This window comes from Lepisosteus platostomus, chromosome 4 (genome assembly GCF_059453375.1).
Source record: "Lepisosteus platostomus isolate fLepPlt1 chromosome 4, fLepPlt1.hap1, whole genome shotgun sequence".
NCBI lineage: Eukaryota > Metazoa > Chordata > Actinopteri > Semionotiformes > Lepisosteidae > Lepisosteus > Lepisosteus platostomus.
The window spans coordinates 28,582,586-28,608,071 of record NC_142614.1 but is presented as its reverse complement, the minus strand read 5'-3'; the positions used below and the strand labels follow the sequence as shown (position 1 = coordinate 28,608,071).

Below are 25,486 nucleotides of genomic sequence, written 5' to 3'. Positions count from 1 at the left end.
TCACTAAAGCTATTTAGACTGTAACTGTTCATAGAGGAAATTACATTGTTACAGTGTAATGGGTTACTGTTGCAGAAAGTCTTCTTTAACACCCTAAACCGAAGTTGAATGATTTGATTATAGGCTACAGGATGATATATGTAAATTATGAAAACATTTGTACTACCCTTGAACTATATTAATGTTGTAAATGCTTGCTGTTTCTCCTTACCCTATTTTGATAGTTGTCGTGGACGTATGTTGTGGCAGTACTATATGTCAAAAACAAGGAGTACATGAAAAGGCCATGTTTCACATCAGTGGATTCAACAAAACACTAAAAAGTAGCCAGGCAGATAACAAGAAAGCACTTCATTACACCAAGAGTTAATGATCCGAAATGTTTATGATAGTGATTCCTGTTTCATTTAAGAACCCGTAGCCATGACCTCAGGGTCACACAGTTAGACCTTTATGTGACTGTCAGGGACATACTTTCTGGGGAATCTGCCAGGGCTTGTCCACAGTGTGGAATCCTCTTAGATGAACATTCCTCTCTATTTCATCCCAGAGGAGGTCAACTAAAGATAAATCTGGTGCTACCCTTGTTGCCTCAGCTGCTCTTTTCTTCCTCTCCAGTAAATACTTTCTTGACTCATTTAAGATAATGATGCCCAACAGTATTGAGTCAACACATCTACAGCAACAAAACATATTGTGTTTGGCCAGAAATATACCGTAGAACACGGTATATCCTTAGTAGTGATGGATAAACAAAACTGTTAAAAAAATCTTTTAAACTGAAAAATCATTGTAGGCTTCTAAGATACTTCTCTTAATCAACTGGCATAAATGTATAAGTTGTGATTAATTCTTAAAGGGTTCCAAATGAAAAAAGCAGTCCTTTAACATAACAATAAAAGAAACATAATACAAATGAAATAAGTGTGTAAGATGTATTAATAAAAAATAAAGGTATTATAATATGCTCAGTAGGATTTTTTTCTGGAAGAGAAGAATCTTAATCAGTTTATCAGAATCACTTTATTGGCCAAGTACAGCAACATGTACAAGGAATTTTATCTGGTGTCCTGGCGTGAAAACATTAATTAATAATATGTACTGCATCCAGTTCGCATAATGAACATGCCCAGGAATGTCACAGAATAATAGCAGACCTTTCATCCTTCCTGCTATCCTAAATTACCATACAACTATTGCTTAATTATTTTGGCAATGCTGTGGAGAACATTATGTTTCTTTTCCTTGGAATTATTTTACCTCTATCTTCTTTAGTTTTCTTTTACAACAATGGAAAATGCCATTTCCATTCTTGTAAAAAAACAATTTTCTAAAACTCAATCCAGGAATTATATCATGCTCAATTAACAAGCTGGGAGAGTAATATATAATATAATACATTAATATATAATGTGTGCTTATCACTTTGCTTTGATTTCTGGGTTTATTTTTATGAGGAGGCAGTGGTTTTGACAGGGCTGTAATTAAATACCTACTTTTTTATTGGTTTAAAGTTGAGAAAAAGTGCAACAGGTTATTAAGAGAAGATGATTAATTAAAGAAACAGCTCTGGGACAAAATCACCAAAATATGCCAGTTTTAGTTGATTCTGGTTCAAAATGTATGACTTCAGGTTACAAATGTAAAAAAGACAGATATGATAGCAATTTTTCAAATAAAGCATGAAAGACATTTAGAATAGGATCCCATGTCACATTGCAAAAGCTAATACCTTGAGGCCCTTCTTTTTCTTGGATGCACATGCAAACAGAATAATAAGAACAGACTTTGTAAGACACAGATAACTATATTTGTGCTTGTGTCTGGGTTTATGTGGATGTGTGTGTACTTAGAAAGGCAGTACAAATCTAAAACAAATATTTACATCAGGGGAGCTTCCACATCCCTCATTGCTAGCTTTTAACCACATGGAAGAAGAAACTTGTAAAAACACACACATGTGTCATTATAAGAAGCATAAATACTGATGGTTATAGACTATGTAAAGTGGTTATGTATCAATTACTTCAAATCACGAATCAGTCTTTTGTATAATATAATATTTTAACTCACATTCTCTGAATTTTAATAAGTTCTAATTGATCATTTTAGTGTAAATGTTTAAATGATTTGTAATGGTGTCTAATGTGTTGTATAAAAAATCATTTTTTAACTAACAGTTACTCTTAAAAAACATAATAATCTTTAATATTGCTTACCTTTCAATGGAATATAATATACCAACCATCAGGTGTCATTGTTTTCATTAATGATTTAAGGGTTGTGAAAACCTACAATATAGTGGTCCTAAAAATAAATGTCATTAATAAGGACATTTTATTATTTTAAAAAGCAAAACTATACCAAAGACAATCATTTATTTTTTCACATTAGCAAATTATAATATACTTCATTTGTGCAAATGTAGTTTGGAAAGACTGCTGATAATTTTTCACACTGAAATGACTAAACAACATGGATATGTAAAGATCAAATGGGAGCTTAGAGAAGATTATATCATTAAATTTTTTAAAATATTTGCAATGCTCTTTATCATTGATTTGAACATACAAGACTCTTTCAGGAACCACTTGACACACAGTATTAAGATCAAAACTCATACATGGTACAAGCTTTTATTCAAAGCTTATAAAAAGTGTATTTTACACATGTATTTGTTTTTTAATCCACATAAACATCTATTTGTCTGTAAACATATTAGGTGATATTAATATTTGCTTTGTATCCAAAGTAACTTACATTTGTATAGCAGGGTATTTTACTCTGCATGTAATGTTTTGCCCAACAGTACAACAGCAGTGTCCCACACAGGATATGAACCCTTAACCATCAAGTGACACATCTAGAGCACTACTGTAGTGGTAATTATTGTGGTAATTTTCAAAAACAGCTTTGCAGAAGCAAAGATTAGGAAGAACTTAACCTATGCTGCAGATCGCTTTTGGAAGAGGAGAAGGAAGGCTTTGGTTTATGTTCACTGTTTTGTACAAGACAAAAGCCTGTAATACAGTCAAGTCAATGCCTTGGTATGTTTTTCATATGCAACTTGATACATACTGTACATAAATGGTCTTAAACTGGTCTGTCAGAAAGTGCCAGCACAGTAGCTGTGAGTTTCTGAATACATCTGGAATAGCTACAAGTAATAAAAAATGTAAGTCATACAATTCAGTATTATAACCATGATCATTACTCCCAATACAGTATAAATTATCATGTTGCTCCGCAGTCCCATGGTTTTCATTCATTTTCATTACTTTTGCATTTTTTGTTTGAAAAAATCTCTTCATTTTGTTCCATGTTATAAATTATGGAAGGTTTAAATGTTATGAAATTATCTATATAATCAAAACAAAAAGATATGGCTGATTTTATTTCAGTCACTCTACAGAACGGAATATTTTCCTCTCTTTTTTTTTGGCATGTGTCCAATAGACACTGGGCACTTTTTGACGTGACCAGACATAAGCCAAAGTTAAATAAAAATGAATCCGACTTTGGCTCAAAGTTTGGTTATTGCCCACTCTAGCTGGGCACTTCAGGAAATGCCTGGTCACTTGGAGGACTGCCACAGAGCTGGCAACAATCCATATAAAATATAAAATATTTAAAAATCAGGCCTAAATGCTTACCATTTTAAATAATATTATCAGCATGTAGCAGGCAACATGAAAAAGTAATGTAAAACATTACTTTTTGCATTACATTACATTACAGATGCACGTACTTAAAGCTTACATCACAGTATTCAAACTTAATACTTTGTGTAAGACAATGTCACCAACCACATGTACTGTATTGTGTGAGACCATGCCTAAATTTAGTGACTTCTTTTTCTCAGCAAAATGTGCCCTGCATATGACGTGTGTTTTTTGGGGTATTTTCCTTAATTAGGACCTCAATGATAATGAAGTTGTGCACTTGGTAAACCACAAAGATGGTCAACTCTATAATGTCTGCTTCAGAGAGTTTTAGGAAATTAATTTTCATATTTCTGCAGCTGTCAACAGAATGTGAAATCTCACTATAGTCAAGTTTAAGCACTCTTATGGTAGAATTATAGCATTTTACTGTATATTTATTTTAATATATTCAGAGAGCTCTCATTAATATGCACATTCCATTATCACTATGACTGATGGCTTTCTCTGGCTTATTAATATTTTTTATTACCCAGCTGGTGCCTCAATACGCCTGTTGCATGCATAGTTCTTCAGCAGTAAGTTGAGTACTATAGTTTATATTCAAGGGGAGAATCAGAGCAATTTTATGTGAGGACTTAGCATTTCATTGCAACACCTTAATTATGAATATGTTTGAATGTCAATGTGAAGTGGTATACTTCAACCAGACAAGCTGTTTGTTATAGCCTTAAACAATTTTGATGATGGATGACCAATTGCAATCTCTGCCACATATTTTATTTTTAGCAACAGCAAGTAATTCCCTTAATTGACAAGAAAGCAAGGCTCTAGTAAAATTGATGGGTTATACTGTGCATTTTGTAATGATCAATGTAAGACAAAAGCACATTCTGAGTCTGTTCTCAATCTGAATCTCATTTTCCAATTTATGATGGCAACTGATTACTTTCTCTTTTGTATCCTCCAGTTGTTTATATCTGTGGACCCTTGGAGACCTTTCTGGAGATAATGAACCAATTCCAGAAAGAAAAATTAAATCATGAAGACTATGCCATCTTCTATTTGGATGTGTTTGCAGAAAGCCTGAAAGGTGACACAAATAGAGAAGCTAAGAAGCCCTGGCACAACAAAGAGATAACAGATGGAACAGATACTATGAAGATTTTTCAGGTATCAAATCGGCAGTGAAGGAATTTAATGTTTTGTTTTTTGATAAAAATGCTTGCAAATGAATTGCTTTTGAAAAGTGAAATATGATTCAGAGTACTTAGCATGAACTGATGAAAATTCTAAAATATTATTATTGGATTCATCCCACTAATTATTGGATTTTATTTTAATGAACTATAACACGAGCAACTGGAAACATATATACACAGAAAAGATAACCCTATGCTGCATTTTGTGCTACTGTACAGATGTGTGAAGTGAAATCTGGATGCCAATAAGTCTTATTTACTATGTGTTCCTAATCATATTATTCTGTCAATCCACATTATGAAAATTTAATAAAATACAAAAAAGGGTGCAGACATTCCAGCTTCAGCCAACCAGTTCCTCTCCTTGTCAGCCCTGCTTCTGTACTTGTCAGACTTATTAATAATAAGAGACATGAATATACATCACTAAGTGAATTTCTGAAATATCCACCAGACATGTTCCAAAACTTTCTTCTAGGTTTCTGCAGAATTATTTTGTTTCCTACGCAGTCCCTATGCACATTCTGCACACCTTTGCCACTTGGCAATGGTTCAAACTGAGGACTGCCCATTGGCATAAAATTCAGACGGTGTGGTGTGTAGGGTAGCAGTTCAAGGTGAAGTTCCTGAAAGCACTGCATTGTTGTTTTAATTGTGTACAGTCCTTTGTAGACATGCTCCAGGGGAGGCCCCTGTGACCATAGGCAATTCACAGTTGAGAGAAGTGCTCCAAAGTCAGAGTGAGTGTTGACTTCAGCAACATGTCTGTGTAGCTTGTTTCATACTCCCACAACCCTCTGGGTAAAGGAGGGTTTCCTGTTCTTGGTTTTAAATGCATTTCCACAAAGTTGTGCCTTCTGGTTCATATTTCACAATTATTTTTGAATAATTTATAAATAAACTTTATGCTTAGCTGAAGGAGGCAGCTGTCTTACATTTTGATGTTCTGTATACATACGCCGTTGTTGTGTTTAATGTTGTTATTCTATGCTTGTTTCAGCTCCTCCCTCAATTAATTGAAGATATTAATAGTATGTTTAAATACTTAAATGTTTTGCATATAACACCATGCTATAAAAATACAGTAAATATAGAATGTCTGAAAGATTGTGTTATATTATTTTTATGAGTTTAGAAATTCTCCATATTTACATGCTGAACCATCACAATACATTGCCAATTCTTGTTTTACATGCCAAGGTAGAGCTGTAGTGTCTAATCTAAATGGTATGACTTTGCAGCATAGTCCCCACGAAAAACACTGAACTTCATCCTACTTTAAAAAAGTACACAATGGAGGCATGTTCCATATGCTTTTCTTCACATCAATCTTGAGGTCAGTATTCCTTTTTCAATGAGGAAATCGCTTTAGAGGTTTGAAGAAACTAAGGTCATATAGCAACAGTTGTGGAAGGTAGAACAGGTGAGGGAGCAGTCTCCGTCACAGTTTTTTGAGTTGTTAATTCAGAGTTACTTGTTGTGTTGGCTGGAAATAGTTAATCAAGTGAATTCTCTGTCTCAAACGACAATCACCACAATATATAATGCTGAAGGTGTAGCCTTGATATTTTTTTTGTAAAGAAATGCATTCTCTTCCACATCACAATATTTCATTAACTGACTGTGCATATATGCCATATGTACAGTGATCACCTGGCATTTCCAGGAGCTCATATTTTTCTGTGAAATTGAACGTACTTTAAGTTGCTCAAAGAGTGTTGCAATCGTGAAATTACTTGGCATCACAGTCTTTGGAGCAATATATGTTTGTCCCTCTTTAAATTTCTTACTTAACAGCTGTGTTGATTGCAATTGTCAAAAAATAAGTCAGAAGATACAGAAATCATATTCAGATAACTGCCAAAATAAAGGAAACACCAACATAAAGTGTCTTAATAGAGTGTTGGCCCACCATGAATCATCAGAACAGCTTCAATGTGCCTTGGCATAAATTCTACACATGTCTGGGACACTGGAGAAATGTGAGATCATTCTTCCTTGAGAAATTCCATCTTTCGGTGTTTTGTTGATGTTGGTGGAAAACGCTATCTCAGGTGTCCCTCCAGAATCTCCGATAAGTGTTCAATTTGGTTGAGACCTGGTGACTGGGACAGCCGTGGCGCATGGTTTACATAATTTTCATGCTCATCAAACCATTTAGTGATGACTTGTACCCTGCGGGGGCATTGTCATTCTGGAAGATTCCACTCCCATTAAGATAGAAATGCTTCACCAATAGGATGAACATGATCCCTCAGAATGGCTTTGCATTTATTGTCATTTACCTTGCTCTCTGAGGGGCACCTTGGGAAACAAGCGCTCGAGCCTCTAGGCCTCTTTTGGCGTGTGTCACACATCTACTCATCTGCTTGTTGAGAACAGGGTGAAAGACGACTCGTCTGACCATAAGACTTCTTACCACTGTCAGTAGACCATTACTTGTGTTCTTTGCACCAATTTACTCTTTAAAAATTCAAAAGTGCATTTTTAGGTGTAATGAGGGGTTTATGCCCTGCAACCTGAACATAGTATTGCTCTCTTGATTAAACTGCCTGCTATTACCTTAGATTGACATTCACAGTCAACTGATCCAGAGTTGCTTATCTGTTTTGCCTAGTATCGGTCCAGGAGTACGCACATTCATCCACAGTAGCCCATAGTAGATGATGTCTATTCCTCAGACTTCCATGCCAACATCACCTTGGCCAATGTTCCTCGTGAAACATCAGCAAGCTGAACGGACTTCATCAGTCAAGCTCCTGCCAAACGTGCTCCAACAATTATCCCCTTCTTAAATTCTCTGAGATCTCTTCTTCCACCCATGGTAGCCAACATAATGGGCCTGCCCAGCATTTTTATAAATGAGTCCAAGCATGGTGGGATTTTAATTGTTGAACTCAGGAACCACACTTGTGTGAAAGCACCTTACAATACACTGTGTATCCCTTATTTATTCAAAGTGTTTTTTTTTTATTTTAGCAGTTACCTGTATATATACTATAGATTTCTCATATAATAATGTGGATTTTGCTGAAAAAATGTAATTTGTGATTTTCGTCTAACACCAACACCCTCTCCCGTCTATTAACTTGTTAAACAAAGGGTTTATTGTATCTCAGCAGTCATCATTGGAAACCATCTGCTCCTCTCATCAATTTACCCTGACACCTCAGACCTATTTACATATGTATAACACAGGGGTACTGTGGACATATTAAATATTTTATTTGTCTAACAGTGATTTTTTTCCTGCTGAGGGGAACTCCGATCCACTGTTTTATATTTTGTCAGATTTTATGCATTGTTTGTCTTTTTTGCCAAGTTTCTCTTACATGCTATTAATTTATTATTGTCTTCTCTATTTTGCCAGTCTGTATTTATCATAACCTTCAGGGAACCTGACCACCCAGAATACTTCAAATTTCAGAAGGAACTACATATCAGAGCCAAACAGGACTTCAGTGTTAAACTGGAACCCTCTCTGGTAAGGGATTAAGAAGTATAAATGCTGATAAATTTGTTTAAGTTGTAATTCTTAAGTTAAGATCTTCCCAACCATATTTCTTAACTTATTTTTTAATGTTAATTTGTAGTGGTGTTGACATAAATTTTGGATTTTTTTTAAGTTGCTAGTTATTTAACAACTATGTAATAATATGCAGTTATTTAATAACATGCAGATTCTTTTTCAGTGAAAAATTGTGTTTTTAAAAACAAAAAAGTTCAGATCTTACAGATTTTAATCCAATAGTATGACATTGCATAACATCTTCACCTTTTAAAATTGAGTAGAAAACTCACCTTTTGGACATGACAGAGGCCAAAGATAAAATGAGAGCATATATATGCATACTGACCTTTTTGGTAATTGATCTGTACAGTTTATGCCAAACCCACTCTAAAAATATAGACAATATGCGTAGGTCTCAATTTATGCACGCTTAATTTAGTTTTTGGTTAAACGTGCCTTTAAAAAATATAGAAAATGTCTTAATTTATGACAAATTATTTCTCACTTTAACATACTTGGCCACACTCAGCAAAAGGCAACTTTAGTTAAGAGAGTTTGAAATAACATACTCGGAAATTATCCAGTTTGCGGCCTGGGTGTACAGTCACTTGAGTGACACTCAGGCAGAAGTCTCCCGTCTTCATGTTCTTGTTACCTGTTGTCCCACCATTACTAAATAAATCTATCCAACATCTTTATTGAATTATCCTGCAACGTATATTTATAAATCTAAACTAAAATCAATAAAACCCTCAACTGTTAATTGAACTGTGAGAAAAAGCCTTAAAATTAATGCAAAGAATTTGTGAACAACACCTTGTGATTTTTTCAAAAACAAGGCTTTTGACGATTTTATCATGTGTTCGACATAACATGACGGAAACATAAACAGTATGTTGTCACAAAGCATAATAACATGAGAAATGACACATAAGTCTTAACAAAAACAAAAACAAAATGCATTTCATTTGATTGATATTCTGTTTCACTGGACATTGTAGATGCTGTAAATAACTTCTGTAGCTGGATCTCAAAGCAAAGGAACATGTTTTTTTTACAATTTTTACTATTAATGAACCTACTATTGATAGTAAGAAATACTTTTATAATTCTTTATTAATGTGAATATCATGGTTGCTTCACTTGTTTAACTTTCAATAAACACAACATGGCTTAAGTCCTAAATTAGGGACAAATGTTGTAATTTTACTTATGAAACTTTAAAATAATTGGCTATTAAAAACATCACTGTCAGAAAAAAAAACAAAGATAATTGTGCAATTTAGATACATCAAAGGGCACGTGACTTCCACCACTAACAATAGTGTTCCTTTAAGGTCTTACATAACATTGACATCATTTAGTCTAAAAATGACTTTCAGTACAAATATATTAGCATCATACATGAATAAATATGTTTAATTCTTTTTGCTTAGGGGTTCAAACCTCTGGCTGGGATAGAGCCCCTAAATATTTACATTATGTCTTATGGGTTTTTAATTTTAGCATTTTAGAATTTTGCTGCATTTTTCAGGAATGCTTTCCCCATGTAAATCAAGAAGTACATGTACAGTATACAGTATATAATAACTCTACACTGGCAGTAGAGACAATGCAGTAGGTTCATCCAATATAAATGCAGAACAAGTCTGACTCAGTGAAGCCCCCCCACTGATTGACTGACAGCACTGAACTGTACATCAATAAATAAACATATTAAAAGAAAAATGGAGAAAATCCTCAAAAGAAGAAGTAGAAGGTTTAGAAGTAATATTTTATTACAAGTGATATTGTTCCTTGAAATTACTGTTTGTTGGTAAAATGTCTTATTGGAATACTGTGATTGACTGAGTATTTTGGGTTTCAAACTGTAGCCTTGTTGACACCATCTGATAAGTCATGCTTTCTGATTCCACAGACTGTAGATAATACAGCAATGCAGTTTAACACTAGAATAGAGATACAGTGTTACGCTGTGAAGGAGTATGTTCTTACTGTATCTTCTAGCCTTAATAAAGATTCCCTGTCTTCGTCACTCTGCAGACTGACATAGTGATACACTATACTGTATATATGTACAAGTACAGTAACTGGGATTATGTAAATATTATTTCTTCCAATGATATCAGCTCTTTTGTAGACTAGTTTGTGGTAAACGTGGTGTGCTTTCCTTAAAAGAAACGTCACTGCAAAGACGTATTAGAAAGTGAAATTTTATCCACCTCAACTAAAGTGTTTCATTTGTTGGCGTATCCACAGACATGCAGAGGCCCAGGACTTGGAAGAGAGGGACACTCTGAAATTAACTTTTCTGCATACATGTAGTTTATACAACCTAGAAAAAGAAATATTTTTGGAAACAGATGTATTAGAGCCTTGTAGTGTGTGAGACAGCTCCAGAAAGAGCTCAAAGTGAGTTTTCTTATGGTTGAAATTTAAAGAGAAGCCTTTGAGGACCATGTTTTATGTTTATGTAGATTTGCAATTGTACACTTTAATACGTTAATGGTATTGATAGAAAAGCTCCTTAATTATTCTGTTTTCCAGGCATTTAACAGTGTAACATATTTTGCTAGATAATTTGAGGCATATGTGATCTTTTTATTGAATTGCTCTTTTGGAAGTGTTCTTGAAATGTGTCACCTGAGAAGGTACAACCATTAAAACCCTGAAAGCAATAAAGTTATATTTGTCCCACTTTTTTCAAGATGTAAGGAAGTTTTCTTCGGAAAGTCAATTAAGTATAAGTGGTTAAAAGTAGCTAAAGGAGTAGTTTATATCATTTACATTTTTGTAGAGTTTTATTTTTAACATTATACTGTATGTACTTTGGATGAAAGTTATTTTTCCATGCCAAGTTACAATGCCAGTAATAGGCCGAATATGAAAGGACTTCTCAAAAGTGATTGAGAATAAACTACATGGGGAAACACATCAACAGACCTGTCTAATACTTTACCAGTGTTGACTTCCTCTGTAGAAGGTTTAATTACAATACTGAATAACTGGGGAAACGAACATGTTAAAGAGAAGAAATAACATAAGTAAATGCGTTTCTTATTTTGCTCTGCAGCTGGATTTTATAGCTGGCTGTTTCTACGATGGATTCATGCTGTACGCACAAGCCCTTAATGAAACTCTCACTGAAGGAGGTTCTCAAAAGGATGGAATAAATATCACACAGAAAATGCAAAATCAGAAATTCTGGGGTAAGTGCATAAGAAGAGATTAAACTGTCACATGAATGTATCGTATTTTAAGTGAAAGCTGTAATGGTCCCGACTACACCTTCTTTATATTTTTCAATAAGTGTCACGGACGTCCAAAAGGACTAACCGTGGGGAGCAGGAGAGGGGAAAAAGACCCATATGCGTAGCGGCGAGACGGGAAAAAGGCCCGGGCTCATTAGTGCAAAGAGTTCAGGAATGCCGTATAGAAACCTATGCCCTCAGGGAGCAGACGTGGGGCGCCCTGGTGCTAGGCGGGTCTCAGGACATCCGAACGTCAATGCTGAGCGAGGACAGAGTGCAAGACCCGGAAATATATAGCCCAAGGGAAAGAGAGGGACAGGAAGGACAGCAGACCGGAAACTAGGGACAGGACAGAGAAGGAGCGCCCTCTGGCTGCAGAGGGCGTGACAATAAGGTTCAAAGACTTTTTCTTCAAGTTATTATTAATTATTCAATTCATAACAACATTATTTTTAACATTATTAACAACAATACAGAGAGGAAGGTTAATACTCTTTCCTAGAGACTCATCAGGTTCGGCTTATCACAGGTTCTGTGGTATTTCCGTTCTGTAGTTAGCAAACTCAGAATATGTGACTTCATTTCAATGGGACATGAAACCCTAGTCCATGACAGAGTTACTGCTTGATTCCTCAGAAAATCTGTTTCTAATATCAATGATATCTGTACCTGCATCGTGGAACTGTTTTCTGTGCTGAGACACCACATCAGCTATCAACAAGGTTTTCATGCAGTGGTATCATTTGCTTCTCCTTTTGCCTGTAATAAGCATCACGTTAACAAGTACTGATCTTAAAACCCAATAAAAAAAGAATGGATTGAGCTTTAGAAATGGACGGCTTATGAGGCTGAAATCTTTGCTGTGCTGTATATTCTAATGGAACATAAGTGCTAATAGTTTAAAGTAGTTCAAATCCAAAACTAATAAATAATTTAGACAATGCAATGAGGATGAGACTGCAGTAGGCTCTTACCCCGCTGCTGTATCGTTCTGATGCAAGTATGTCAGAGTGCAATCTACTGAAACGCTTGCCACAAGATTTCTAAAATTATTTTGAACCAGGAACTATTTTCACCATATTCTCAAAATAATTGTAAATGATTGGTTGTTAAAGGGTTGTTTGTGTTTACTGAAACAGAAGTTTAAGTTTAAGTTTTGTCTTGTCATGTTTTATGACAACTTCCAAAGTTTTTAGTAAAAACAAAACATCCATAAAACCATGGAAAGGGACCTTTTTGTTGACTAGCATCACAATAATATAGATATATAAACTGATATATACACTTTTATTTCTATATTACAGCACATAGGCCAGGTGGTTCACCCTCAGTCAAGAATTTAGCTATAGCTAAACATTCTTAAATACATTTTCTTACTGGGTCCTGTTATTGCTAATGAAAATACTGAAGAAAGACATTTTTTAAATATACAGATTTAAGAAAAAGTGACTACAATTCTAATCTTTTTGATGTGTTAGAGCAAGAGATGGTTTCGCCCTTATTTGTGTATTGTTTCTGATTAAACTCAGACATTACTGGAATTTCTGATTATGATTGCTTCCAACTTAATCAAATATACACTCAATCATTCATATCGGAGTCTATTCTTTTTCAAGGTGGTGTGGTTAAATTCAATCCAATGCTTAGTTTGTAAAGAAAGAGATATCAGGAACAAGCAATACGAAGGCTTTACGTCTGTAACACAGGCAGCAGCTCAACAGCACTCCACTTCCTATCTAATGATACTTAAAGTCCCTGTCACCAGACTGCCTTGCTTTGTGCTGTCAGAAATCTTCAGAATAGATAGAAGCATGTTGAGAATGTTAATAAAATGCATTTTAAAGAAAAAAAAAAGATGTTATAATGGCAGACATGCTATAGCTCAGCTCTGTCTAAAATTCAGCACTGAAGATAATTCAGTATGAAGCACAAAAATGTTAATTAATACTTTCTCTTTAAAAAACTTAATCTGTCTCCCCTGTTTTGTTGGTTACAACCTCAGTGCCCAGTTCTGGTAATCTTTGAAAATTTAAGAATTTGAAAATATTACATTTTATATTTATAAATGTACTGGGCCTATGGAGTACAGTATGTGTTACTTTCTAAATAATCCTTTGTTATATTATTTCAGGATATACCTATCCGTGACAAAATGGAAGTAAACATCTTTGTTGCAACTTCAAAATACAAATGGCTTTAATAATCTGTTTCTGAAGAAATATCTTAAAACTTTGGCAGGGTAGGAAAAGATCAATCAATACAGAAGTGACTAAAATTTGGGATTATAGCTGCAAGATATACAGATTTCAATCTAGTATTGCTAGTAGGAGGAAATTAAGGTGTCCAAAATAGTGTAAGAGTCTAAGTACTTGAACTCTTCAGTAAACATTGGCAATAGTTTGGAAAATCATGTGTAAAATGTATTTGACTAAATCTGCCTGAAAAAGTGTAATTTTAGTCAGTTTAATCATGTAAATAGGACCTTTGATGGTCCCAATGAAATACAGATCTCTTAAAAGTTTCCTTGGGTTGAAACTATTTGACCTCTTTCTTGTATTTGGAAATAATCATTTTAAAATGAAAAGAAAACCCACTATACCCTTACACACTATGTTTATCTCCTTGGACATAAAGTTTTTTCACCATATGTCACTGCTAAGCATGAGCCCCATTACATAATCCTTTCTATTTTAAATGAAAAGGTACGTATGTTCCCTTAAAGGAGCATGACAGTGTGATATCCTTTCAAATGTGTACTTAGCCTTCTGCTGTGATCAGCATCACCTACAGACATGGGCTTTCTGCCAACCCTACGATCCCAGTGTGGAGCTCTACTTAGAAAGAACCTTTGTGGCATTTCATAGGGCTGAGTCCAATATAATTCGGATTTTAAAATGGACCACTTATGTCAATTTTTTTCTGGTTTTCAGTTAAAACACAGCATGAAGGTTTAAGTAGCATAGAAATTTTAAATGTAAATAATTTTAGACTTAGACAATTAAAATGATTGATCTCAAATGACAATAAGTGATGATTTAATATACTGTATTTATCTGAACATCTATCTATAGCCTATACCGTCCTTAATAATTACCCTAAACCTGTTTAAATATGTGACAGTGCTTCTTGAATGGGCTCTTTCCTGATTTTACAGGTGTCACAGGTCTTGTCATCACAGATGAAAATAACGATCGAAACATTGATTTCAACCTGTGGGCCATGACAAATGTGGAAACTGGCCAATATGGGGTGAGTCTCTCTTCAAATAGGAGGTTGTCCTTGTTGGTGTTTGTGAAAGAAAGGTCCCTAAAACTCAAAAGACATTTTCATGCAGTGGTGCACAAATGTATAGCACCGTATTACCCGACTTCATGTAAATCTGTGTTACACTGTCCAACTGTTTTCAGCTGACCAACAAAATCAATATTCATTGTATTATTTAGATTTTCAAGTAGTGATGTGTTGAAATCTGGTTAACATGCTGCAAAATAAGACATTAGGTATGAGGATAAACATTTCTTAACTTGTTATATTAGACATTACATGTTTTTTTATAATGAAGAATAACATTGATAAGAATTAAAGTTATCTTACTGAATTAAAATGATCCATGGCAAGCTAAAACAAAATATTTGGTTAGAAGAAAAGAACAGGAAGCCTATAATATATTAGCAAAAGTCATGAACATAAATATTTATACAGTATGTGCTATATGTGGAGTTAATCAAGTATCATGGCTCCTTCTTAAAATGCCTCCTTACGTCTATACTTGGATTTAGAGACCCTCTCTTGATTTGAAGTCATGTGGTCTAATTGCACAAAACAATGAATACCGAATAATCAAACCTAATTGGCAGAAAATACAATACTATTAATTTTGCATTTAGTAACTAAAAACCCTGTTTTCAAATAAAAACTATAACAGGGAGGACATAAACATATGCTTTCTCATAGACTGTTGTTACTTAAATGTAAAATTGAACTTTAAGAGTATTTTAAGGGTACTTTTTTGTAACCCGCATACGTACGCATTCAATACTTTTATTGCAAGAATTTTTTAGATTTTCTGTACTATTTGGAATACTGACTAATCTATCATTTTGGCTCATTTATAAGATTTCAAGAACAAAAACTTTAATTATATGAAAAAAAGAAATAAACACAAATAATGATTAAATTAAAAAGCATTATCCCTAGAGCAATAGTGACATAATATAAACCATATGTTGGAGAACATGGCACTTAGACTACGTTATTACATAAATTGAATAATGTGCAGTTTGAAAACCAAAAACATTGTTGAAGTCTGATACCACATATAATTAAAACCAAAATGTTAACCAAAAACACAGGAGGAAAACTCCCAATGGTCATACTTAAAACTCTTGTACCTTGAATGTGTTCGTCAATTTTCCAGTTAAGTTTTTAAAATTAAAAATGCGATTTAACACATACCTAACTTCCCTTTACAAGGAAACGTATAGGAATGACTTCCCAAAAATTATTTATATTTTAAATTACCTGTAGTTGCTTATTTATATATGGCAATAAAAACAATAAAATCTACACTACATATACATTCTACCAAATTAAATGTTTTTGGGTAACACTTTATTGTAGGCCTAACCTGTAATTTATGAGTGGCCTAGTAGCCCTGAAAAAATGATAAAGAATCTCTGTATAAAGGTTGGGAAGGTACTGATTTCATTTGCTGCTAATTAAGAACTAATACAGTATATACAGGTTGTCCCCAGTATGTACAGTACATCTGGGATAACCTCAATCCACGAGTTAGATCAGTGATGTATTGTGTGGTGGTAAGAACTCACCTTTAATATTGGGGCATAACAATTCCTAATCTAAGTCAAGTGTAATAGCATTGTAAATTAGATTATTTTTTAAATTAGGTTTTGGTCTTCACAATGTACTTTCATTTCTGGAACAAAATAATCCACAAACCACCTACGTTGCTGACTTTTGATGCATAACAAAGAATTACAGAGATACTTATAATGCCTGTACTTTAAAAGTTTCATAATGAGAGGGTGCCATTTGGCCCTAGCCTGTTTGGAAGTTCTAGACTTGTGTTACTTTTGTACTGGCACTCAACAAGCTGTTTATCAGCAGCACATCTGTAGTAGGACTGAAAAGGAACTAATTTATACTTTTCATTATGTTTTTATGATTGTTTTTACATAGGCTTTTTCAGGTTTTGTAAGAATTCGGAGTGATTACTGGTCATTTTCAAATGGGCAAACAAAGGTTGCTTGAAATAAAAATGTATTTAAGCGATAAGAAATAAAACACAAAAATAACCAATAGGATTGAAATCAGTTCTTGCAAATTCCTTCTAATTACCAAAGTGCGATGCTCATTTCCAGAGTCAAATTCCTTTCCTGATGCTTAATGTCCTAATTAACTTCTAGACATTTTTTATTTATATCCACAAATGCCATCTATACATTCCATCAGCAATAACCGCCCATAAAATCTCAAATTTCTTACTGCCATTGCTGAAAAAAAAAAGAATGGAACTAAAAATGGAGCTAGAACTTTGGACTGACAAACATGGACTGTCAGCCATAAAGGCTTTCAGATTACTAAAAGATACGTCAAAGTGAAAGGAATGAATTTCCACTGTTTAAAGAGGAATGGCAGATTATTATTAAGCATTATCAGTTTTTCTTGACACAACTATTTATTGACATGCTTTTCAACTAGGGGGTTAAATCCAATGTTACAAGTGGCATGCATTTACTCAGTGGTTTATCACAAACAGTACAAACCGTACTGCAGCAAATTATTTGTACAGTATGAAAATCTCTCTAAGCTTGAAATGTGCTAAATGTACTGTAGATCAAATTTAATGTTTTCGTGTAATTTCTGATTTATTGATTGCAGATATTCCAAAATAGTCATTCTCTTAACTAATTTACGTTAAAGTATGTTTACCTAATTCAACCAATTTAATTATAACCCTGCACCTTTTTAAGGTTTTGCATATAATTGGGCAGTTCAGGAAAACTTTAATTAAAACTAATAGAAGATAGACTTCCTAGTACCAGTACCTGTTTATAACCATGTAGTAGAGGGGAAATTCTTGAAAGGCATCTTGAGAAAAAAGAACCCACTGGCTTAGTAAGATTTAAAATAAATTATTTAAATTTTCTTGTGGCAATCCAAAATTTATTTTTGAGAACATCTTAAATTCTAAGTTAAGAAAGAATAACATACAGATGAAGACATGTAAACAGGCAATTGGAATGGATGCAACTTGCATTCACTGCTTTGTTTACATTCCTACTAAATTCATTCATTATGATTATACTGGAACATGTTATTGAAATGGTTATTTCCATAAATTACAATGATGCAAGTTCTGTTTTTTGTGGCAGCCCCTGATAAGGATATTTTTCATGCTTTCAGCAAGTCTCAATATTCAGTAAATAAAACAATGCTGGCCATATCTGTTGAAAAACAAGAATGTTGCAATTTGTGTACTACAAACTCAGTTTAATGGAAATCTGTTATTTTCTACTTATAGTTTGAACATATTTTAGCTCCAAACACCCGAAACCTCTTCATTTCACATGTACAGTAAATACATGTCATGTTATATATAGATCTTATACCGATATAAAACCTGTATGTCTGACACTGCTTTCATGACCGTCAGCAGTTCATTAATTCACTGTAATGGTTAAGGTTGTCTTAATATCGTAAAAGAACATTAAAGATAAGAAAATATGTATTTAAATGTTTCAAAATGATGAGTATAATTTAAATTATACTTTTTTAATTTTATTTTTATTCACAGTGTATTCACAATTGACAATTCAAGGTGGCGCCATTACATGGTGACATCTTGCATGTATATCTCTCGTTTATGTTGTTTATTTTAATGTTTTGTTTTTTGTGCAAAAAAAATGAGTGCAACCAACACCTATGACTGACAAACACTCCTGGATATGAAATTTAGAGCTTTGGATTTTAGTGAAATCAAAAGTACACAGCTTTCTTTCTCAAGCACAGAGCAAACACGGACACAAATGCAAAAGGAAGTGGGGAAAGAGAAGTAGCATGTTAGTGCGGCTCCGACAGCGTGCCTGCCTGCTCCCACTCCCTAGCATCCTGTCTGCAAATGTGCAATCACTGGACAGTCAGATCGATGAACTTCACTTTCGCATCAATACTCAGCACGATTTGAGAGACTGCTGCATCTTCTGTTTCACTGAAACGTAGCTGAAATCCAATGTTATCCATACTGCTGTTCAACCCACTGGATTTACACTTTATAGAATGGACCGCACAGCTGATTCTACCTGCAAAGAGAAAGGAGGTGTGTTTCATAATTAATAATCTTTGGTGCACTGATGTAGAAACTCGCTACAGAGCTTGCTCATGTACTCTGGAATACCTCAATATTAAATGTCGCCCTTTTCAACTACTGAGAGAATTTATGGCTGTTAGTCTGACTAAGCAGCACTCAGCGAGTTGTACAGCATCATCAGCAAATATGAAAACACTCATTCGGAAGCTGTCTCTATGGAGGCGAGGGACGTTTAACCACTGCAGCCTAAAAAAAGTACTACCAAAGTATTTTCAATACGTCTCTGTGCCCACTAGAGGCAATAACGTAGTGGAGCATTAAAAGAGCATACCGCTCTATTTCATATCTACTGTACATTTGGGAAGTCTAACCACGCCTTTGAGCTCCTTCTTCCTGTTGACAAACAGGTATGCTGCCTTCCAATCCAGTGACAGAACTGTATAAAAAATCGATCTGAAGAAAGCTACTAAACTGGCCAAACAGGAACACAAGGACAAATTAGAAAAACAGATTTGAGACAACTCAAGGCGCACGTGGCAAGGCTTGGAGGCTATTATGAACTATAAAAGCAACGCCAGCTGTATTTCCACTGCTGATGCATCTCTAACAGAACACCTTTTACTCCCTCCTGCTTTGAGGCTCAGAACACCAAGCCCACTATCAAGGCTCCCTGTGAATCAGGGCACTTTGTATTACAGTTTTCTTAACATGAGGTGTGTAGAGCCTTTAGGAGAGTGAAAACCCGTAAAGCAGCTGTCCCAGATGGTGTCTCCCCTGCTGTCTTTAAAACCTGTGCAGCTATCTCCTATATATACTGTACAGCCATTTTTAACCTCTCTGTCTCGGTCAGTTGTAAGATCACTTCATTAGCCATATACAATTTCTTGTATTAGGAATTTGTCTTTTTCACATACCACAACTTGCTCTCCATGAGACACATAGACAGGGAGAGAAGCTTGGTTTTAGAGCGCAGGGTCAGCCATGTATACAGAGCCCCTGGAGCAGTTGGGGTTAAGGGGTTAAGGATTCCTCTGCCGGTCGTGGGATACGAACCAGCAAACTTCCAGCCACAGGTGCAGATCCTTAGCCACAGAGCCACCGCACTCCTCTACACTCCTCTATTAAAATATCTCCTCTACAGTGATCATAAACACTGGAGCTCCCCAAGGCTGCTGTCTCATTCCTAGACTGTACTCCTTGATCATCTACGACTGTACACTTACAGCAGCAACTACATTATTAAGTTTGCAGATGACACTGCAATTATTGGGCCGATCAGCAACAATTATGAGTCCACATACAGGAGTGAGGTGGTGTATCTTACAAGATGGTGCCTTGACAACAATCTGGCCCTGAAAGTCAACAAGACAAAAGAACTCATTGTGGACTTCAGGAGACCCAGAGGGAGACACACCCCAATCAGCATTGATGACACAGCAGTGCAAACTGTCAGCTGCTTCAGGTTTCACAGGCTGCAGATCTCCACCAACTTGGCATGGTCTCACAACACTGTAGACAGTCTGCAAATACTGTCCATTTCTGTCAAGTACAGTTCTTTCCGGACCCTATGCGGACGACACAATCCGGGTTAAAGTGAGAAAACACAAGGGAAAAGTCATCCAGGAGACGGGAATAAATAGGGGGCGTGTCCATAAAGTGCTGGTGATCCGGGGAGGTGTGGCCGATGCAAACAATCCGAAGAATATATCCATAGGCGAATCCAAGAAACGGGCAAAAGTCCATGGCCAGGTGATCCATCCAAAACGCAGGATTAAAAACAGGAACCGGGTCGGAACCGGCGAGGGGAACAGGACCAGGAACAGGCTTAGAAACTTAAAAACATAACGGAGCCAGGCACAACCAGGTCCCGGGCTCGCACAATTAGGAAACCAGATGCAGAGCCTTGAGTGAAGTGAGCGCCTGGCTTTTAAACGTGAACTGAAACGGGGTAGGAACAAGGAACAGGTGCGGGGAATGAGACAAACGAGGAAGGGCTGGAGCGCCCTTAAGAGGAGGGGTTTGCGATTGTGACAATTTCTGCAGTGCTTAAAGAAATGCAGTATGGGGAAGCAGCTTCTCAAAAACATTTACCATACCACCATAGTTAGTGTCCTCATTAGTGGTATCACTGTGTGGTACAGCAATACTACTGGGCATGACAGAGACGCAATACGAAGGGTTGTGGCACAGACGGATTATAGGATGTGATTTACCATCAATTGGTAAGATTCACACCATCCGCTATCGCAATAGAGCTCAATCCATCATTTAGGATCCCAACCATCCCAGCCACAAACTGTTCTCCCCCCTGCGCTCTGGCAAGCGGCACCACACTATTAAAGTATGGACCACTAGACTGAAGAACAGCTTCTATCCTACTACAGTATGAATCCTTAATAGCTAACTGCAATGCCTCTGACTTAATGCATGTCTGCACTATGCACTTTTTGCATGGTCTACAATGCTGTTGGTTTTTCTTTCACTACTACGTTTATTATTCTGGTTACATTATCATTATGTTGTAATGTAGTGTCGGCTATACTGTGTATGTCCTGAGAGATCAGCACGAATAAGAATTTCAAAGTACGTATACAGTACATATCACAATAAACATCTCATTGAAAATAAAATAATCTAAAATGTGTAATAGCAGTAAATCATAATTAGGGTTTAAAAGAAATATTTCAAATTACATTATTTCAGATGACTACATGATTTATTTTACAATAAACTGAAATCTTTTAAAATGTATTTCTCCTACATTCATGCTAAGAGTTCTAAAAAACAGTATCTTTGCTGTGTTCTTTTAAAGTTTTGTATTAAGAAACAGAAGTTGAGAAACAATTGCAAATGTCAGTGTTTAATGTATTTCTTAAAGGAAGAACAGCAAAAAAAAACATTTTAAGGAGATTTGTTTATCATATTATGAATATTAAGACATTTTCTAGTATTGAGTCTGTTCAGAAAACTCCTTACCTCATGCATACTGCTTTTATAGCAAATACAACATTTGTATATTTTCCCACAAAATATGTAATTTAATTTTAATTTCTACACTACTGTTAGCACTACTTACCTACCAAATAGAGATAGACATCTGGTTATGTTATTATGAGAAAGCTTTTAAAATCATCTAATGTCCTCGAAGACATTAGACAATGAGATGGCCATATTTCATCCATCCATTTTCTAACCACTGTATCCAATATGGGGTTGCAGGGGGGCCAGAGCCCATCCTAGCAAGCTAGGGCCGCAAGGCAGGATACACCGCAAGCTGGAGATCACTCCATCATAGGGCACACAGAAACACAAACACAGTCACACACCTACTCAAAGCATGGCCAATTTTCCCAGGAGCCAATTAACCTATCAGCATGTCTTCTGGGCCTATGGGAGAAAACCGGAGCACTTGGACAAATCCTATGTGAATACAGAGAAAACATACAAAGCTCTATGCAGAGAGCATCAGAGGAATTGAAAGCAGAGCTTTTTGTTGCTGTGAGTCAGCAATTCTAACCCCTGTTCCACTGTGCTCCCCTCATGGCCATAGTCATTAAATGTTAAAAATAACAAATTCAAGGTAACAAAATAAAAAAATTATTTGCTGTTCATTTCATTTTGATTAATTGTTCACCTCATCCAAAAGTTTGATTAATTGTTTAGTCATCCAAAAGTCTCTGAGGGCACACTTTTTATTTAAACTGTCACGCAGACGTACTTATACGCTTTCACTCTTTATCTTCGCTGAACCACAGTCTTTCACTTCTCACAGGCTTTAGTACATAGAATGCTTTTTTCCAAAGAAAGCTAACTCAAAGTTGAAACATTCATCCAAATAACAGTAAGTCATACATTTGCCTGTGGACTGAATAAGAACTTGCCTGAAAAGATACCTGAGATCTCCTTGTGCAGGTTTTTTATGTAGCTAAAAAATAAACAATGGGAGACTGTAATTTAAGAATAATAGGAACATTGCTCAAAGCACATTATGTAAGCAGTAAGACTCATTTAGTTAAACAAGGTGCTCCAGTCTTCTTGATTTCAATACATCTGATTATAACTCACACCAGCAACATGCTGTGACACATGTCATATTTTAAATAGATATTTTTGAGGGTTAATACTTAGCGCTTTCCTAATATGTTTGAAGTTGCATCACAGCTGTCATTAAATATTTTAACAGCCTTTTTAACAGATGTAAAAAGGACAGAAGTTAGCAACAAGCACAATGAATGTAGATATCATATACATTTCACATTACAGTCCTAGCACAAACTGAGGAATTTATTTAGCTTTTCAAGTCAGTTGATATTTAACTCTACAGTAACCTTAATGTGAATTCCTTAGCAATAATTCCGTGTGACACCATACTTGTTTTCTAATAACAATACTTATCTAATGTCAGTTTGGGAACTGGTGTCATGGACAGAAATGAGGAAATGGTTAATAAAGATGTATTTTTGTGTAGGTTTTAAAGGTGCTTTAAAGGTGTTAGATATAAAAATTTATAAAAACGGGTAAAAAAACATTACTGTTAGCACTAACGATAAGATACAATTTTTTTGGATAAACTGTAAAGATATAGAGACTAAATCTAAAATTAAGTATTAATAAAGACACAGCTTTTTTCTCAGTTTTCAGCAGTGTCATGTTGTTATGGAAAGGAGCAAGTAAATAAAGTTTATTCCTTGCTGAAAAGAGAAGAAAGGAAACAATGTTTCGTCTGTGGAGTCTTCTTCGAGTGGTTTGAACTATGTCATTTTGTTATTTAATTGTGATAAAACACCAATCAATGATTTCTTGTTCACTGGTTGTATTCACTATTATGGCACATGGTGGACCACACCCGTTGGCGTTGTACAGCCAAAAAAGGCTGTACAAAAAAGGCTTCTGGAATTTAATTTAAATTTCCACTGCCAGAGACAATGGTATATGTGATAATCTTCCTTCAGTCTTGTTTTCTATGTCTGCATTATTGCATATTGCTTGCTTGTGTAGACACATTGCAAAAATGTGTGTCCATAGCATTCACAAGGTGCTTGATGGAGTTAAGCATGAAACATGACACAGCAGTTTTTGATAGTTCAAACAAGCTCAATGCAGTATAATTGCTGTTACATAGTGGACAGTTTTTGGAGAACACTGGATTTGACTTTCATTGAAGTGCTGTGTAATAAAAGTCTGCCTTGGCCTCAGACAGGTGCTCTTCTGAATAATCTGACACCACAGGAATTTACTCATGTCTGAATTGCATGGCATACAGTACCTTGCACCAGCTGTAGGCCTTTGTTTTTAATATCACAACATACAAATGTTCCTCTGCAGTGTTTACAAAGTCGTCTGGATAAACCTTTTCTTTGTGCATGCCTGTATTCATACATCTCCTTAATTATATAAAATATTTTTACTATCCCTTTCTTGTAATGTCTTGAACTGGGCTAAATCATTCTTTACATTTACCATTTGTACAAGTGACTTCTGATTCTAAAGGCTAATAAAGCACTTGTATTTACCCAAAAGGTGTTTTACATATAAAGACAATTGGAATTTAGTAGAGTGCATATAAAGGTGTCATTTCTCTTGTGAAGTGCTTTTTGTGATAAAAACAGTTTTATTAAGACATTTTGATACAGAACAAAATTTATATTGCTATATTGCTATACAATTCTTGGTAGTACCAATATATTGTTGTGTTTATATACAATTTTAGATTGCTTATGTATCTGAAAGTTTAAAGGAATAATAAATAATACAACTTTGACATTTTTGTGAAAAATGTGAGATTTGATATCACATTGTCATAGAGCTATTTTATCTTGAGTTATTTATCTGAAGAGTATATCATATTGGACATCAAAGTATAAAAGTATTGTATTTTAATTCCTTTTAATTAGAAAAGTGTAAATTAGAGTTGGACAACTGCATTTTGAAGTATCTATAATAATTCTGACTTGTTGTGAGATAATGAAAAAATAAAGTTTCATTTTTAATTTATTTTTATAGATTTCTGCAAATACATGTTTTAAAATGAAAATAAAAATGCATAAACACACTTATAACCATTACTTAGTTTTTGACTCACACTGAATGGCTTTGTTCAAGTTCAGCTATAATACATTTCACAATTTCTTCTCATGCAGGTGGTGGCTCATTATAATGGTACAACCAAAGAAATTATCTGGTCTTCAACTGAGAAAATTCACTGGCCTAAGGGAAGTCCCCCTTTGGATAATCCTCCATGTGTGTTCAATATGGAGGACTATTGCACTAATGAAGGTAGGAAACAGTCAGATATTGCATATCAAAACAGGGGATTTGTTTTTTTTAATGTTCACAGTCTTAATTTGTAAACCTTAATATTCTGATGTTCAACCAGTACGACTGCACTCACACAGTTTTGGCTTGCAAGCTATTTTAACTCAGGAAACAAAGAAAAGTCCAATTAAAATTAATTTAGTTTGCATAATTTCCTCTTTAAGAAGTTTTATAGCATTCGCGTATTTAGTTAATGAGAAAGAAATGTTTTTATG

The 25,486-nt window shown here is 35.0% G+C and overlaps 1 protein-coding gene across 1 annotated transcript in view; it reads left to right on the top strand.

Moving 5' to 3' along the window:
• The window catches only part of npr2 (natriuretic peptide receptor 2), a 99,253-nt gene that overhangs the window by 6,847 nt on the left and 66,920 nt on the right, over nt 1-25,486 (top strand). Inside the window, exons 2-6 of the mRNA XM_088629343.1 lie at nt 4,633-4,835; nt 8,235-8,348; nt 11,449-11,584; nt 14,781-14,875; nt 25,097-25,232. Coding sequence (XP_088485469.1) covers nt 4,633-4,835; nt 8,235-8,348; nt 11,449-11,584; nt 14,781-14,875; nt 25,097-25,232 — 684 coding nt within the window. The remainder of the gene's footprint in view (nt 1-4,632; nt 4,836-8,234; nt 8,349-11,448; nt 11,585-14,780; nt 14,876-25,096; nt 25,233-25,486) is intronic.